The sequence below is a fragment of the Neolamprologus brichardi genome, chromosome 19 (assembly GCF_056152115.1).
Source record: "Neolamprologus brichardi isolate AB-2024 chromosome 19, ASM5615211v1, whole genome shotgun sequence".
In the NCBI taxonomy this organism is placed as follows: domain Eukaryota; kingdom Metazoa; phylum Chordata; class Actinopteri; order Cichliformes; family Cichlidae; genus Neolamprologus; species Neolamprologus brichardi.
The window spans coordinates 13,738,118-13,757,333 of NC_142122.1; the positions used below are offsets into that span (position 1 = coordinate 13,738,118).

The window sequence follows — 19,216 nt, forward strand, 5'->3', positions numbered from 1 at the left end:
CTCTGGAGGGTAGGGATGGAGGAGAGGAGACTCGGACAGCACCATGGTATAAATATTTAATGTGTTACTATTTTAGCATTAATATTAAACTAATCAAAACATGGAATATTGATGAAGTCTATTTTTAAACCCCATGGTACCAAATGAGTTGAGGAGTGATATTAAGATGGTTAGAATTTATATAAGTTAAAAAAAAACTAGGAAAGGGGAACCAAAAATAAGTTAAAAAGTGGAATGAAACGGTGGAATTGCAGAGGAGCAAACAGCAGATGTCTATACATGAACGCAGGAGGCACACTGTCTCCCTCTCTCTCTCTCTGTTTGCCTAGCAATACATTCTTAGGATATTCCTTTGACAGCTTATTCAAAACTGCTTTTACATTTGAAAAGGTAGACAGATAAGCATATTCAGCACAATGTTGCTTCTGCTACCCTGCACCACACAGAGCAATACTTCTTAATGGGTGTACAGATTACACTGCAGCATGGGTGAGGCTCAGGGAGGAGGGAGGAGGTGCTGTGATGCAGTGATACAGAGGCCAGCCAGATAAATCAAGGTCACGACACATGTTGGGTTATTACCTCTAGCCAATAACTTTTTTATTGCTTTTCGGAGACCACCTTGGTGTTCCCATAAATCTGAAATGTTTTTGTTATCCCTACAGAAACACTTTGATGGGCTCAGAAGGAATAATAACAGACTTTCAGCTGTGTTTGAGAGCATGAAGGGGTGTGAAAAAGAGTGACAGAGAAAAACACAGAGCCATTAGCATATCTACAGGCATAACATGCAAGGTGAAATTTTAACCTCAGAATAAACACATCCACGATTATGGATAGTCACTATTAGCTGACAACAGTCTGTTAATGTGGGGGCCAGGTAGGCAGTTACTTGTGCAAGAGAGAATGTGCAATACCTGGAAAGACAGCTGGTATGAAAATAATCAAATACAGCAGGTAAACCTTATATGTGGGTTTGAGTGAAAAGGGGTATATATTTATTGCTCATTTTAATTTGTATTTAAACATTAGTTTTAGATTTAATGACGAACTATTTTTTTTACTCAAGTAACCAGTTTACATGCCACTTGGAGATGCTGGCCCTGTGATCTTCTTACCTCCAGCTGGGTAAATATTTTCTTGATGTGGCGATAGCAGCCCTCTGCGATGTCCATGTCCTCCTCATATGACCGACCTTTGAACACAGGCTGGGGTGCATTGGAAAAGTACTTGTGGAAAGGAAAGTGTGCAGCAACAGCCTCCACCTCCACGTTCTTGCCCTGTTTTGGTTTTACTTTGCTCATGTACTCTTCCCAGCGGGATATCACCTGTTATGGGGAGAGACAACAGTCACAGAACACCCTCTCAAAGAGTCCCAGAAGTGATATTTAGTATACACCTGAGAATCAGACATCTATGTCTTATTCGGGTTTGAGTTGCAAGTGTTTGTCACCTTCAATAGAGTCAATCTTTTCTAGCAAGCTGTAATTGCTTTAAAGTGGGCTGTTATGCATGACAGGTGGTCCTGAGATTATGCTGAGAGGAAAATCACACCTGTTCACACCAATAAACTCTTAAGGGTCTGCAGCATTTTATTTGGGTGATTACTAATTAAGGGTTTCAAAAAGTAGCCTTACTTAGCCACGGCATTCAGAAAATGACCAGGGGTATTTTCTCACATGAGCGATGTTTGTATGTTCTCATACAACATTTGTTTTTGGACAGCAGAAGGAGGAGGACTGCCAATCTTAAATGGCTCTGCCAAGCTTAAATTCAGACTATAGAAAAATAGATAAACAAGCAAAAATGAACAAATGAGAAGCAGTAGGCTCGCTCTTGCAGAGGTGCTCCTGCTGAGTATCTAATAACCAAAACCAAACAGCAGGGTAGCTTATTTCTATAAATACCCCTTTAAAAAAACAACATTAAGGATAGCACTAATGAGTCTGCTAGAGGACTGAGCTTAATTGCATGTTGAGTATCTGTCTGCACAGATTATTAGGACTACCATGGAAACCTTAATGATATGTACAAAGTCACTGTTATCAACAATCACTCACATTCACATGAATAATCAAGGAAGTATGCTCACGGTCAAGTTATCACTACACCAACAACCTCCTGACAACATCTTCAAAAGACAAAGAACTATACAGTTGGGTCTGAAAATGTTTGAACAGTAACACCATCATTTTGATCATTTTGGTTCTGGATGCCTACACAATAGATTTTACCTGAACAACTGAGATTCAATTACAGTCTTTAATTAGAGGGGTAAACAAGAATATTTTTACACAACATTAATTTAGCCCTGACTGAAGGTGAAACCTTGGACTTCTGTGTCAAAAATGTTTATTTTTGGAATTGTTCTATTGAAACTGGGGAAATTGTAGTAGGTAATTGCTAGCAGTGGAAATTCTCCTGCAGCCTGAGGGGACAGTAATGATGAGGTGACCGGAATAAACAGAAAGCATTAAGAGCGTTTCTAAATATTTATATTCTTGACAGAAAGAGCAGATTGCCAGGGGAATGGAAACTTCAATAATGTCTGCATTTCATTCATCAACTGTCTGAGGAGGAGGATGGTCGTTACAGAAATCCATTCTAATTATTTCTGCAAAATATCTCCTTAACTCCATCTGAAAATCAATTTCAAAATCTCTACACAAATGGTGCTTAATGCTTAATAGAAGGATGGATCTGAAAGTCATTTTTCCCCTTACTTAAGTCACACACAAAATGAATAAAAGATCAGAGTTAGAAGTACATCCAACATTACACGTGATTTTTTTTTTTCTATATCACAGAAACACATGTACTGCCTTTTCACTGCAAGAACAGACATCGCAAGGCAACATTTACAACAACGCCTCAAAAACCAGGCCCTTCTGTTTCAAATGCTGCGTGGTCATGAGGTTATATAATAATCCTGTGACAGCTTTGCCCTTGACTTCAACTTCTGAGTGCACCAAAACAACACAAGTCATATCCATAACTGTGTGTGTGTGTGATATCAAAACAATAAAGCAATTGAGAAAACTGAAATGGGCTTTCTATCTGCACAGTAATTTTTTAGGATGTTGATGCTGATGTTTTGAGTTTTTCATCCTGTTTCTCACTGATTACTGTCTTTTAAAAATTACCATTTGTTGCAAGTTTATCAACATCAAGGCCAGATACCAATGTTTGGGGGCAGTGAAAAGTATCAGATCTTTTTTTTTTTTTCCCTACCCTGAGTTCCTCCAGGTGTTTCTGACACTGGAGGATAAACACAGATGTCTGCAGTGGACAATTGCCTATACTTGCTAATTTAGATTGCAGCTATTCACAGTCTTACCTGGTAGAGGTAGAAATGTCCAGCAGTCTCACAGGTATAAGAAACATCTCCTGGGACATCCAAGCTCTCCTGTAACCTTCCCACCTCTCGGAGAAGCTCCAGTCTTCTGGCCAGGACGTAGTTTACCCTTCCATATCTGAGGAAAGCACAGGAGTGTTAGTCAACAATCTAAACGGTTAACCCCTGTAAAAATAAGAAGGCAGTTGGAACGATGAGCCAGCTATAACAAGCTTTCACAACATGACCCAAGAGTGATATTTAATCGAAATCACACTTCCTATGTACACCCAGAAAAAAAAACATGGCATAATAACTAGTGTATGTTTGATTAGTTACACTAACGTTCAATGGCCGAAAATTAATTTGTACCGCATAACAGAATTAGAGATGAGTAAAACTGTTGTACATAGCAGAGGAACATCTGTTTGCTCGTCCATATTTTTCTGTTAGCGCTGGCTTTCAACTTAACTGCTGGTTTTGTAATAAAACTTAAATAATAACTCTTATTTATATCATCCTGATTGGGTTTTATGTATGTGTAAGGTTTAACAGGCATTTAAAAATCCATACCCTCCAATCTCCAGGAGAAACAGAAAAGTAATTTGTAACAAATTCTACATAAAGTAAACAGGAAATGAGTAATAAATCCAACAATGGTCATGACCTAAACCAGCATGTCTCGTGACCTGCATGCATGACTCATAGCAGCACGTAGTTAAACGTGCAATTGAGCAATAAGAAAATCTCAGACTGCAACTTCTGGCAAACATGTGAGACAGGGTCTTGTGATTACTGACTTGACTGTGCAGGATATTGGCTGTCTGGTTATGGTCACCTGTGGATATACTTCCTTTTTTACGTTCTAACATACATCTCATTATGCAGCTAAACAATACTGCTGAAAAATGTCATCAGATGGCAGTGAGACAACAGACAGGAAGAAGGAGGGGTTACCGGGTAACACTAGAGGTGAACACTATTTTTAGACCCTCTCCAAAGATTCTCGGTCAGCAGATGACTCAAAGACGATCACAATGTTCTGCCTGAGTAAAATTAAATAAAAGTGAGAAGTGACGTTGCCTCTTAGGATGACACACCTGTAATACACTCACCGAAAGCCTAAAATAGATACAAAGGTATACTGCATGTGCAGTGTACATTAATCTACAAGTCTGTCTTAGTTCTTTTGTAAACTCTGATAAATGTAAAACATCTGAATGGGGTGGGCGATATAAAGGATATACGATAGAAACGATATAAATTTGGCCAACGATAGAGATTTTGACTATATCGCTCTATCGCGATAGCGCATGTTGATGATGTCATCAAGCTGCGCCTGTTTTGGTCGAAAGCATCGCAGCGGCTAAAACCATTTTCATCTGCAAATTATGGCGGGCGACAGTCATAGCAAAGAGATGAAGCACTCTTGAAATATGGGGAAAGCCAAAAACTGCGCCTCCTCCACTTCCGTAACATTGATTCATTAATGTTGAATTCTCTCGCAGCTGCTCTATTTCACTAACCTAACTAACCTCCTAATGTGGATGAATAATCTCAGTTGTTCTCCTGACTGAAGTTTGGCCCGTGTATAGCATCCTGCTATGCGATTGCATTTGTCCCTGACCACCAGAATCCCTCACGTCAACTTTTATCGAGTGGAAAAAAAAGTTGGCGTTCATCCCCCAGCTTCACTGTGCTAATGTTATGCTAACATAGCTGTGTAGCTAACAATCACGTAGCACAACATTATATACCAGGTAGTCCTTCAGTAACCCTGCAAACGCCACTGCTGTTTAGTTTTATGTCTTCATTTATGTTGGATGTTGTAGCAGAGAACATGGTATGTCAGAACATGGTATGAAATGTTTAGGTGTAAACCAGCGAGCTAACTTCCTGTTAACTTCTAACTCCGTTAAATTTAATAAATTCTGTTTTTATGGATGCCTGGATGTAAAACGTATTTGTTACACCCGATAAAGCAGCAACGCTGATGATTTTGTTAAAGATGAAAGAATTTAGACATTTTTTTAACTCTTAGTGTCCGTTTAACTTTGGGACCTGAATTGGACGGAGTTTTGGACCCAGATTACTCCGCGAAGCTCCTCATTACGGCAGCCGTAATGCTCTGACAATCCATCAAGCGGTGCGGCTTACCAAAGTTGTACTAAAACATTTTTTAACAGATTTCTGCACGCCCAAATCGGTTCAAGGTCAGTAAGCACAGCCAGAATTCATACATAAGGCACACTCTTGATTTTTGAGAAAATTAAAGGATTTTAAGTGTGCCTTATAGTGTGTAAAATATGTTACAGAAGAAAAGAATATATCGTGATATATATCTTTACCACACATGCTTCAAATTATATCGCGATATGAATTTTAGGCCATATCGCCCAGCCCTACATCTGAATGAGAATGGTGTATTTCATTTTCTGCCCTAAATTGGAATCATAAAATGATCTTGACAACCTGGGGTGCAAATGTAGACCATCCAAAACTAAACAAGGGCTTCCTTAAGCCATCACCAAGATCCCCCTTCTAAAACTCATTAAAATGGCACAAAACTTTCATGAAATGCATGGAGGCATTGTTAATTAAGGCTGTAGCTTCCCCCTTTGTTAAGCACTCAGAAAAGCACTGCCGTCCATTTTTTTTATCTCATGTACAGTGTTAATTAAAACTCTCTGGCTCTCTCCTCATTCTGGTGTCAGTGGGGTGGAAGAAGTGTGGAGTCGGCATGTTGTTGTGAGGCAACTGGGCAAGCGGGAACATGTCGACTGCTGCTAGCTAGAGCTCTTTCTTTTATGTCTGTGTTGCTGCATAATTTAAGAACGCATGAGACTGCCTTCATGTGCGGATGCCCAGTTTCCATAAATCAACATTCATACTACAACCATGCACTCCCAGTAGACAGCAGTCATACAAAGGGTACAGCAAATGAGAGGCATGTGTAACTCCTCCCTCGCTCCTTAAGGAAAGCTGAGAGCTATAGGGTGCAATTTGCTCAGTGCCATGGATGGATGAGATGGTAATTAACATTGTAGGGTATGAGAACACTTTAAATAGTAACAGCATAAAAAATTTATTAAAATTCAGTGACACTGAGCTATTTATATTCAGGAGGTGGCAGGAGAGCGCTGCCTGTGGTGAAAAAAAAGTTTCCGGCTGGTACATTTATTAAAGTGTTAAATACATTAGTGATTATATAAAACTGTACATGTTTTGAGTATTTTGTGATACTCTGGTTTTCTGAAGTGTGCCATGAGTACAGTGTCCCCCACCTACTTTTTCATGCTATCTTACTACGTCTCAATAGTACTGAGTCACTATCCTTAAAGGCATTAGACATACTAGGAACAAGCATATACAAGAGAGTTGGGAAACACTGGGACTTCCTTATGAGGACCAGTGAGTCTCATCTGTGGTGTGTTCTGTGTCCTGCCTCCATTTTTGCATTTACAACTAGTGTTAAGCCTGGGTGTTGCATGTATTTGATTATACTCAGATAATCAAATCACCACTGATTTAAAAATGGTTTCTTCCTGACCTGAACAAAATAAACATTCCTAAGTTTTGGGTATTTTGATTCATTTAGGAATTTATTACACTGTTGATAATTCCTAATTAAGATCTTTCTATTCTTGAAGTAGATTAAGGACATTACTACTGCTACTTTTCCATCTGACTTATCACCAGTGATCTTAATTATTTATTTAGATACTTCTTACTATGTATTAAGTTATTTACTTGACTTCTATAGTGCCAGCTCACAACATGTCATCACCAGGTGCTTTTTTATCACAGCGTAAATATCCTATAATATTAAGGAAAACATGCAAATGCTCCAAACAGTGGTAAATCCATATAATTCTCTCTACATGGCCTGCTGCTATCTTATTAAAATTTATTTTAAAAACTGGGGCAGAACCAACCAATCAACTGTTGTGGTCCAGAATAGCTATGAATGGGTTACTTGGGCATGTACTGCTTCTAAGTGCATGGCTGCTGAGACAGATCCCTTAGGCTGGTGGAAAGGACTGAGAGTCCAACAATGCCTAGTGAAAATAAATCAGGTCCAAAGCCTGACATATGAGAGTGTAGCAGCTCTGTCAGTGTATTGACTCAGACCTACTGTGTATGTGGGAGATGGCATTAATGGATGTGAGTTGCCTCTGCAATTTAGATACACAGTAACTCTGAATATTTCTTGAATGCACCATCACTTGTGGGAAATCATGTCTCAGTTTTCACATATGCAGTACTGTTTGGTTAGCTGTACCCATTTGTGTCTGTCATCTTCCACCTGTTATCTGCTTTGCTCACCTGCTGAAATCCTTCTCAGTCTCCAGCTCTTCCTCTCCATGGCCCAGACGCAGAAGGTGGCGCTCGTCAATGTCTAGGGCCATGATCTTTTCAAAGAGTTGGTTCAAAGCCTGATGTGGAATGAAAAAAAATCTCTTTCATTTGTATGTAATATACTTAAGTTAAGTCAATAAAATAATTTGGGAGGGTGTGCAAAGTCTTACACAGGAAAATACTTATCATCAAACTATACTTCTGGTGTTTAAGGTTCCTTCTGTCATGCTTCCCCTTAGTTTAAAGCAGCTAAAGATTACTTTATGATTAAATACTGAGGGGAAAAGACCAAGGCACAAGGGAGCTTAGCTTTTAATTTCTCCTCCATGGTTAGAATATGACTCTTGCCTGATTAATGGGCAGTTCTGAGAACAAGCTTTAAATTCTCTTGACAACTTTACATTTAGTTGATCAATGTGTTATAGAAACTTTTCAGAGATCAGACTTGCACGTGGAGATGCTGTGTGCGTATATGGAGGGGAGTGTTGACCTGATTTGAATGTGTGACTATGAGGGTCCTCTGCTCAGGGAAGTTGTGATACAGGTTTGAGATGATCTGAACGGCAACATCGGTCTTTCCAGTACCCGGTGGTCCCACAACCTGGAGGAACGAAGTAAAAATGGGATTATGTCAGAAGAAATTAAGCATTTTAACTGTAGGACATAAAAAAATAAGAAATTGGAAGTTAGATTGCAAAGGCAACATTTCTGTAGATTACAAAGGTAGACCTAAGCCAGTGATATCCACATAAAGGTAGGGAACATAGCTAGCGAAACAAAGAAGAAAGTTGTAGGAGGAACAGAGGAGGGATAAATATTTTCAAGCCTCTCCTGGTTTACAAGTTATCATGATAATAAGCTCCAAATTTACTTACCTGGGGGGGAACAGCACATTACATTTACTAAATTAATACTCATGAAACAGGTTGGTCTTAGTGTGGGTCTCTCAGGTGAGTAATCTCTGCTAAAATTAGTAAGCACAATTACACATTCATGCATAAATCAGTGCGTAATCAGCTCCTTCGTTTCTCTACATGAAAGCTAGGCAGACCAGGAGGTAGTGTGTGCTTGTTATGGCTGCTAATGACTGTGACATATGCCAAGAAGGAAGGTTAGAAGGGGTGAAGTGAGTGGCAGATGAAGGCATGCATACAGAGTTGTTTTATGGCTCTGGTGATAGCCTTCTTGCCATATTTACCTCAGCTAGCTGTGCAATAAATAACTTTGATCCCACTGCCAGTTTCCAGTCACCACAACAGAACAGCACTCTTGTCACAACAGTGTGTTAAACAACTTTTAACATAAAAATAGCAGGTTGGGGTGAAATCTTTGTGGTTGTGGATGTCAACTGGTGGCTTTAATCCTATTTTGACTATTTCACTGATATAGTCAATGTGTACTCCTCAAAAGTACACAGAGAATTTTAGTGAAACTTGATGTTTTCCATAAGTATACAAGACAGAGATGAGTTAGTTGTTTTTTTGTCAAATACATAATAAGAAAATATCATTTTAAATAGATAGCTTCCACACAATCTTGAAACTAAAATCAAACACTGGATTCTTACCATTGTTAGACCTGGCTGCATCCCGGCTCGAATGGCTTCAATTTGAGTAGAAGTGAATGGAATTGTGTTCCTGTAAGACACATACATGCTTGAAATTTATGAATCAAGTAATTTGATACTGAATACCCTTGGAAGCATAAACCTATTTGTATTCAAATGACTTCATTTGTTTTTCTAAGAGATGCTTTGTGCTTCAAGTGTTGAGATGCATTTGGAAATCACACTGAAAGATTGCTAAGTCAGGGCCTCCCCACAGACATGCTGTTGCTATCAAGATTTGAATATCAAAGTGCAAACTGAAAATGCTCAGGAAGCATAGGATGAATCTCAACTTTTCATGTAGTACAATTATTTTGGGTTGTTGTAATTAGTACAGGAATATTACAGCCCCTTCTATTTCCCATTAATTTCATGCATAACACCAACCAAAACAGCACCACAATATTACATCCTAAACACATCAGATACCATGGAAACGATCATAGACAAATAAATCAGAATAGATTAGTAGCTCAGTGTAGGGTACCTACGATGCGCATAGCTTACGAGATTTGCACCTCCACACTTCTTATATTGACATGAAGTCTTTGAATAACAGGTTAAGGACTTAATATGCATAAGATTATAAAAAATAAATAGGTGTGGAACTCAAGAATATATTAGTGTACTATACAATGTGAGTAGAAGGTGTAATTGCATTACAGAAACAAATCAGTGCACTGTACAATTACTTGACAGTAAATCTTATTAAATGATAAATGGAAAGGTTCGAGTATTGATCTCTCACCGTTTGGGCTGATTGTAGGGATATGGCCCACGATTGGGGGTAACATAGGGTTCAACAATCAAGGTCTTGTCTTCCTCTTTGTTTTCCACTTCTTCATCAGCCTTTCTTTTCTTTCCTTTGTCTGCTGTGTTTGAGGTGGGAAATGTGATTCTGGTACAGCAAAAGAGAGAATAAGAAGGATAAATATCATGTATTATGACATATTTAACAATATATAAACAATTATATAAATATGGTTACGCAAACAGATTCTGATTAAGATTGATCAAACAAAACATTTTTCTTTTAAAATTCACCTGAATGGGGGAACCTGAAGTTCAGGGTTCTGCTCAGTGACCTTTATGGTGTTACCAGGGAAACATGAACGCAAGTGGTCCAGTGACAAAAAGGTGTCGTTGAAGTCCAACGTTGAGATCTGATTGGGCATTTTTGAATAATGTGCGCTGCCCGGGTCACCATAACCTAAGATGATGTCATGAAGCCAGTCTGGGACGACACATTCTGTGTTCATCAGATGTCTGATGGTCTCTAGCACAGCCTGAAACAGAGAGAGAGAAACATGTTACAGATGACACTGAGCACAAAACAGACACAAAAGCTGGGTAAGAATAGCTTTGTGGCAGACTGATGGGACAGCAGATAATTTATAAGTCTGTCAATTATATTTTAATGAGCTGCAAACTGTCTAATACTTTGTGCATCAAACGGGGAAGCGTGTTTACTTTTAGGTCTGTCATGCTTCAAAGATGGAGATGTTGCCTGAATATGTTAGCTGCTGCGCTTTTCAAATTCAGAAAAAAAGCAAAAACATCTGTAATTGCTGTGGCTGTGAAAGACAGAAACTGATGTGCAGAATTAGAATTAGCAGATCTGAAATGCTCTAATGAAAAGCTTTTAAAGAAAGAGATGAGGGGGATGTTTTCTTCATGCCAGTTAACAATCTAATGACGCCAAGCTACCTAAAACCATTAATAAAGGTCTCAGTACTCACAGGTTTGATTTTATCATGACCTGAATTCCATGATGTGAAATCTGTGTAACAGGTCTTGAAATCAAAACTTGAGGTTTGCATTTTGTTAACTTTCTAAGAACATGTTACACTGACTGTGTACCCCAGTCAAGATAGTTCACAGAAAGCATCACAACATTTTGAAACACTGCGAGTTTACTGCTACAAGAAAAGCCTTGGACGAGAGTTAGAGGGACCACTGAAAAGGACTCATTGTGTGGCAACCTCAGAGTCACCCTGGCCCCAATCTCAGAGATAGAACACTAAAGACAGTGATACATCACTCAGGGCGATGTTGACAGAAGCAGAACTCAAGGTTTGAAGCTTAAGCAATCCAAACCTTGAAATTGTTTTCCTTAGGTTTGCGTCTCATGATGATGTTGAAAGTCTCATATGGGTCTTCGGTGTTACTCTGAATACTGCTGGTCATGTCCTGCTGGTACTGGTTTGGGTCAAGCCATACACGAAATGTTCTGACATCTCCACGCAGCTTAGGCTTTGGTTCAGGACCTAAACCAAAGTACCAAGGATTATATATTATAGCAATGAAATAATGAAAAAAATAACCTTAAAAAAAATCAGAAACAGTATAGCATTTTAGAAACATTGTTAGAAAGTTTTATCCTAATCCTAAACACAGGAAAGTAAAACTAAGGACAGAGAAAAAGAATAAAGATCAATGTTAAGTGAGTCACTGTGAGCAAGTCAAAGTAATTAAACTCATATATTCTCAAATTAAAAAATAAAACCCTTTAAAAAGAGCTAAGACTTTCAATGCCTTCTCAGGAAGAGGAATTACATTACACTTGATTGACTGGCCATGGGCTTTAGGTCTATTCCCATTAGGTGGCCTGTGTGGTGCAGTGTGCAGTTATCACAGATTTCTAAATAGAATCTGTGTGGAGCTGCAGGGCACATAGCAGAAACCAATCCACTCCAATTCTGACATGTGTTCCCATGTGCAAATGTGCACAGTTATGTGGGGATCAATAAAATCCACCTTACCAAAATGAGTGTGGTGATAGCTTAAGAGTGGAAGCTACACCCTCCACACTATTCAGTAACAATGTAGCGAGCTGGAGTAAGGTGTCTCAGCTGTTATAAAAGATATTTATGCCTTTGTATCAAGTTGTCAGTTATTAAAAGGTGGGATTAACTCAATACTTAATGTAAAGGGACATACATTGTTCAAGTCATTAAAAATACATTTAAACCATCGTAGCTCATATAAATGTTCTACACTTGAGCAGTTTTATAAAATGGTATGTCAGTTAGTTACGAGTGTCCCAAAATGCACATGTTGCCCTGTGTGTCCCCCGTACATTCACCAAATGCCCAGTGATTTATGTGACATCTCCCCTCCACACAGCAAGCCAAAGTACCACTTATCCCTGTTGGGAAGCTGAAAGTTTAAACAAGCCAACATTGCCAGGACATGTTCCCCAGCATGTCTATTTCTAAAACCCTTCCCCTCTGCATATTTAAAACGTCATGAAAGAATAAGGGAAGGATGTTTCAACACATGTACACATGTTCTGACTCCCACACTTGCAACCTGAATCAGCCAAGATTACTTTAAGGACTGTTGCAGAAATGTTTTTTTTTTTTAAATTTCACAATCTGCTGCTGTTGGCAATACTTTCATCTAAGGTGATTGTAGCTTATGTACCACATTACTTAATTCTGCAGGACAAGTACATTAAGTGCCCTCTTATAGATAAAGCAAACCAGAGCAAGCCCTTCAGTTAAATCCAATAAGTAGAACAAAGAGGAGAGCCAGCAGCTCTCAGGTGTCATTGTTGACCACAGGTTAATGAAGTCTTAAGGTGAAAAAGGCCAGGTTTCACAGTGACAGTCACCATGACAACACCAGTCTGACCCTCTCCTGAGGATTAGCTGCTAGGGCTGACGGTGTACAGATCTGATAGGTGGATGGATGTCAGGTGTCACTGCTGTGTGCGTGAGCCTACGTATACAGGCGCAAATGCATATGAGCATACCTTCCTCGATGACACGCCCCTTGTCATCCAGCATACCCTGCACCTCACAGCCTCTCACATACACAAGGCCAGTCTGATCCACAAATGGCTGACGCCGGTCAAAACGTGTGCCGTAGAGCAGCATGGGGCGCACCGTGATCAGAAAGCAAACATCATGTTTCCGCAGACCTGCGGGGAGGGGGGGGGAGTTTATGGGTGTTAGACTTATAGCAAAAAGAGGAAAGGAAATGACTTAGAGATAAAAGATGGGAGAATGTAGTATGGTGGGGGAAGAAGATGAACCACCATGTCAACATTTGCCTGATCATTAAAACCTGAAGCTCTAGGGAAAGAGCTACTGGAAGTAAAGAATGGATGTAATATCTAACACTTACTGAAATACAAAATATAAATAAAACTATAAAAGTAGTTTTAGAGAGAACAGAGTTGTCAGTTTGTGATATATATATATGTGTATATATATATATATATATATATATATATATATATATATATGTGTGTGTATATGTATGTATATATGTATGTATATATGTATGTATATATGTATATATATATATATGTATATGTATATGTATATATATATATATATATATATATATATATGTATATGTATATATATATATATGTATATGTATATGTATATATATATATATATATATATATATATATATATATATATATATATATATATATATATATATATATATATATATATATATACTTTTTTCTTTTTTTTTTTAATCCAGCAGATAATCACCTTTTTAGAAATATGGCGATTACTTTTCCCCCCCTATAGCATTCATTTTCGCTAGTAATCAATCCAAATGCACTGGCATACAATGCATACTGGAACATTGAGCTGGCATCTTTTTCCGGAAAGCTATAGCAAACAGCCAGTCAGAGGCCTCGGTGTGTGTTTTATGTTCCCTGTGAATCACGACTGTCAAGCTCCTGTTGACATTATCTATAGCTGCCTCATCAACCACACTGAGAGATAGAAAGAAAAATGAGCAGGAAATAAAACAAACGCTCTGTGGTAAAAGCAGAAAAAAGGGCCATGAGCCTGACAGGATAGAAAACAGCAGTACGGGAAGACTTTATGGTGATTATAAACCCCCGTGGAACTGTACAGAGGGGAAAAAACCAGGAAAACTAAAAGTATACCAAGGTAATATGGAATGTGTAGTTAATCCATTTCATAATCAGTTTGTTTGACTTTATAACGGTCTGCTACTTTTACCTTCCCACTCATGCTTGATATGGTCCTGTACATTGAGGTTGATAGTCACATCTGCGCGAACACGAGCAGGCCAGCTCTCTCCGATGTTGGGCTTGGCAACCTCAACTATGGAAAAAGAGGTGATTGGCTGAGCCATCCTCGCCCAGCCTCCAAACACCACTCCACCATACTCTGACTGCCTGTTAGAAAGACAAACACAACAAGAACTTAAGACAAGTGCTGTGGGCTGTTGTCAAGAATGGAAATCAGCTGGATTTAGGGCAACACATGGCACTACTGCTTACTTATTTACTTCTGCAGGAACAACAAGCAAGTTGCTACATCACTTGACATAATGGGAGCACTTATTATGTTAAGCAATGGGTTTTAAAATGTGGTGAACCAAATGCCATAAATTATTGTCAATGTGCTGCGCCACCACGTGAGAGGTAGACAGAGGATACAATTCTTCATTAATTAACCTAAAAACACAAAGTATGCTATAGATTATTTAATGCTTTATTTTTGCATTAAAAGAAACACCAATATTTATCATTCCTTTTTCAAACTATGTCTTTCTATTACTTTTTCAATGATGTTTGCATATTTTAATCAAGAAAACAATAAGGCACTATAGATTAAGTGTTCTGTGCTGCCAACAAAATTGATGACATCCCACCATGGTTTCATGCGCCAAATCACATCTTCTATGTCCTGTCTGATCTCATAGGTGGACTCCAGACGAAAGAGGTTAAAGTTCCTCAGCAGGTAGTCGTGGAGTGTCAGGAACTGGAGATTTAGCTTTGGTAGAGCCAGACAACCTGAAAAGATGGAACAAAACTAATAACTGATGTCTGCATTTTCAGATGTAAACGTCTGTGAGACCTTGTGTTATAACACTGCATATATAACAGAATATTACAAAATGTGGGTATATATTTAGTATATGCAAATATGAGACACAGATTAGACAGATATAGTAGCATGTATTCTATTTCATGTCAACTCACATAGATACATGCACAGACATGCTAACTCAGTAACAATTCACACATTCATGTATAATACACACCTTCTCCTGAGTAATACTCTGTTGGCACAATGTTCTCGTCCCAGATTATCTTCTCCGTTGGATAAAGGGGCATCTGGTTAAGTTGCTCAATCTGAGAGATTCTGCGCTCATGACAAGACACCTGTATGTGGATGGCAAACAGCAAGAGAGAAAAATGTTTAGGATTCTTACTTCCTCCTTTAGACAAAGTTATAGGCCTTTAATATAGTTTCATTTTTCAAATTAAATGTGTTTTTTTTCTGTTGAACGCTTGATTCTCTGTGCCTCATTTATCTACACTATATGGAAAAAGAGTACTGTGCCACCTACACCAACAGGAGCTGCTTGGCCATGCAAATAACACAATGTTTACAGATGTCTGATGTTTATCTGATGTGTCAGAAACATTTTGCACTGAGTAGATGTCTGAAGATGTGATGCTGAGCTGAAACAAAGTTACTTATACGAATGATTTATTTGTTTCCTTGACATAAAGGGAGGATAAATAATGTCAACAATAAAATAAACTGTAAAAAATGCTGTCATCTGCTATCCTTATAACTGGTTCATCCTATATGCTGTCTGTTACGAATGTTCAGTCAACTGTTTTGCTATAGCTTACAGTCCTGCAACCACTTGTTTTTGAATCTATCTGTGCAAGGATGTTGGTTTTAGGGCTTCATGCACACACAAATGAAAGCCCCCAAAGAGTCTCCTGCAAAAATTTACTCAGATAAATAAGACACAGCTCTTCTCCGTCACGTCTTATGTGTAATTGTGCTAAGGACAGCTTTGAAATAACCACTTTGATGAAGAGGTCTGCCACGAACAGGTAAGTGTGTATTGGAGAGACTAGACAAACAAGGGTCCCCCAGATTCCAGGAGAGGTTTTGAAAGAGAAAATTAGGAGAGCAAGCAAAGGGTGACTACAGAGCAAAATCAAAGCTTAGGCTTCTTCAGAGATTCCACGAAAGGAAATAAACAAATGACTCTCCATCATATTAGTCCTGCCTACAATTTACCCTATGTTACAGAAATGCCCACATGAAGCATTTATTGGATTAGAAGGCAAATTCACAACGGACAATGCAGTCAAACTGCAATAATAAAATATGTATTTGAAGTTAATGAGATTAATTATTTTAAAATGTAAAATCCAATCCTAGTATGCGGTATTGCCAAATGACCAGTGAAAGTTTTGTAAACTAACTGTTTATAAACACCAGTGATTCATCTTTTATATTCTCAGTTGCCATGTAACCAATGCCTGATGTATAGGTTTATTTAAAGGGTTCATTTAAAGTCTCAGGCATTAACCATTGCCTACAAATCCTGGAATAAATATTTTAATATTTTATTTTTTAAATTTCAAGAAACATGTCATTAAAACAAACAAAATGAAACAAAAAAAACCAAACACTGATATGTTCACATACATAACCCAGTAAACCCAACAGTGCACTTACCAGCAACTCAAGCAGAACCTCTTTCTCAATAGTGGTGTCTTGCCCTTCAGGCAGTTCAGGCAGCAGACACAAATACGAGGCCACCTTGTGGAGCATATTGGGACTACAGAGAAAGAAAAAACAGAAAAAGAAGCAACACTTCTGTCTAGAGCAGGTATGACAATAAGTAAATATTAACTAAATCCTGTCTAATGTTTGGTAAAGACTCGAGTGATAAAGATTATAAGAATACCAACCATAGGATTTCTCAATTAAGAATACATTCTTACTATTATTTGTCCAACATCTATATTCTTCATCTATATACAATCTACACAAATCCCTGTTTTATTCAAAGAAGTACAAAGATAATATTTCAGAAGATGGGGAGAGGTGCAATAGTGTTGGGGAAAATCCTCAACAATTAATTGTGTTTATTAATATACAGCTGCAAAGACATTAGTGGTTTTATAATCTACCTTGCACAATACTGAAATGCCATGATCTTGCATTACTTAAAATAAGACACCATTCTGCAGTGGAATCCCTCCATGTGCTTGGGTATGCTCCTACAACAATTGTCAGTGTCATTAACTGCATGAGTAAATGTGCAGCAACTGCAAAGTCTATGATGCAGAGAAAAATCTAATATAAACAAGACAAAGAAATGCTGCCACCTTTTGTTACAGTACAACAGACTTTTTCAAAATGAGGTGAAGTGGAAAACTGTCCTGTGGTCTGACAATTCCAAATTAGTATTTATTTATTTTTTGGCAGTCATGGATGGTTTTCAATCCACTAAATGTAAACGTGCTAGAATAGGAGCCTCGTCAAAGTCTTATTAGTGCTTATTAGCACTGTGGCACAAAGTGCTTCTGTTTGCTTTGACACTGCTCTGTCAGCATGTATGTTGAGGGGTCGAGCTGCACTGATGAGACAGGATTATGAAAATCAAAGCCCATCTCCGCTTCGGAAGGCTGAGGTGTGGCTCTCTGCATACAACCTATTTTAATCAGGCTGACACACTGTGACACAGACAGGGCCTGGTGCCCAACAAGGGACAAGGTCTGGACACACTTTGACAGGCCTGGGCAGCCACACGTGGACTGACCAACTGTAGCCGTGTATGTGCATGCATTTTGCTACTTGTGATGCCACGCTCGAGCAGTGGGGTGGCAATTCTGCCAATGATGCAGTTTGGTGGCCCACTGGATGTCCTGCCATGGATCATGTGGACATTCCTTCCCTTAGCAACAAAATAAACGCAACACAACAACTCACTATAAGAAATGCAGATGGCCCAATCAGGTCAGAACTGACACCTAAGCCACTGGCAGGATATGGTAAAGATGGGGGGGCATAACAGGAGTTTTTCTAAAGTTTACTGTATATCATGTCTACACACTTTTCTGAGCGAGGTTTTGGGGGAAAAAACCTAAGAATTCTCATGTCACTGCCAAAAATGTGTTGCGTGACCTTGACTTTTGACCAATAACAACTAATTTCAAGAATTTCCATCATTTTGTGGAGATATTACATTCACAGGGATAGGTGGTACTGATGGTTGAACTACTTAAAACCACAATGCAACTGGTCATAGCTGACCCAGAGGCAAAAAAACAAAACAAAAACGGATAAAAAGGATCTAAACATCTGTACAAACATCTCCACAGTGACTATAATCCAGAGCACCAATCACACTCCTTATTTTAATATGCTCTGCAGTGAAGGTTAACATTTGTCACAATTAGGATTCTTTTCTGTTTGAATTCAATATAATTCAATTCATTTATGGCCACAAATGGCACTTCACCTATTGTCATATACCTGAAAAAAGTGTTTATTTGTGTTTGCGTATATATCTAATAGTATGGGTGTGTATAAGTGTGGGCTAGCTAGCTTTTGTGTGTTTTGGGGACTTAGTAGATAAATTCAGAGCGGCAGGTGACTGGGAGCTTAGCTCATGGGTAGTACAGCTGGAATAAACTGGCATTAGCAGGAGTTGTTTGGATGAAAAGTGCCTCGTTAAATCTGATCGTATATTTGGAGTAACCCAGGAGCTGCTTTGGTGACAGTTGTGGAGCAGTGAACAATGCCGTCCTGCTATATTCAAAACCTTAATTCTATGGGAAAATGGAGCAGAGCTCCTGCTCCTAGAAATGCACAAAATGGTTCAGCTAAGTCTTTACCTGATTCAGCTCAGCTCGGCTCATATCCCTTTGCCTGATTCAAAGAAATTTAATGTGAGGTTTAAGCTTTTATAATCCACCACTGAAGTGGAAAGAAATATGTATATGGAGACATTGCCAGCTAAGACTAATTTTGAGTTGTTTAAACAACTATCACAAATAAAGAACTTCCATACAGTAAAAACAAAATAGTAATCACTTGGTGAAATAGAATAAAGCCTAGCCAAACACAAAGACCTTAAAAAAAGTTTTGGTC

General features: G+C 38.5%; 1 protein-coding gene across 2 annotated transcripts in view; it reads right to left on the reverse strand.

The window, feature by feature from the left end:
- The window catches only part of aqr (aquarius intron-binding spliceosomal factor), a 47,141-nt gene that overhangs the window by 17,334 nt on the left and 10,591 nt on the right, over positions 1-19,216 (reverse strand). For both annotated transcript variants that reach the window (XM_006798435.3, XM_006798434.3), the window contains exons 15-27: positions 16,793-16,895; positions 15,348-15,468; positions 14,955-15,096; positions 14,297-14,475; positions 13,057-13,224; positions 11,397-11,566; positions 10,344-10,585; positions 10,048-10,197; positions 9,261-9,330; positions 8,184-8,294; positions 7,661-7,770; positions 3,338-3,473; positions 1,119-1,328 (exon numbers count right to left, since the gene is read on the reverse strand). In XM_006798435.3, the coding sequence (XP_006798498.1) occupies positions 1,119-1,328; positions 3,338-3,473; positions 7,661-7,770; positions 8,184-8,294; positions 9,261-9,330; positions 10,048-10,197; positions 10,344-10,585; positions 11,397-11,566; positions 13,057-13,224; positions 14,297-14,475; positions 14,955-15,096; positions 15,348-15,468; positions 16,793-16,895 (1,912 nt within the window). The remainder of the gene's footprint in view (positions 1-1,118; positions 1,329-3,337; positions 3,474-7,660; positions 7,771-8,183; positions 8,295-9,260; positions 9,331-10,047; positions 10,198-10,343; positions 10,586-11,396; positions 11,567-13,056; positions 13,225-14,296; positions 14,476-14,954; positions 15,097-15,347; positions 15,469-16,792; positions 16,896-19,216) is intronic.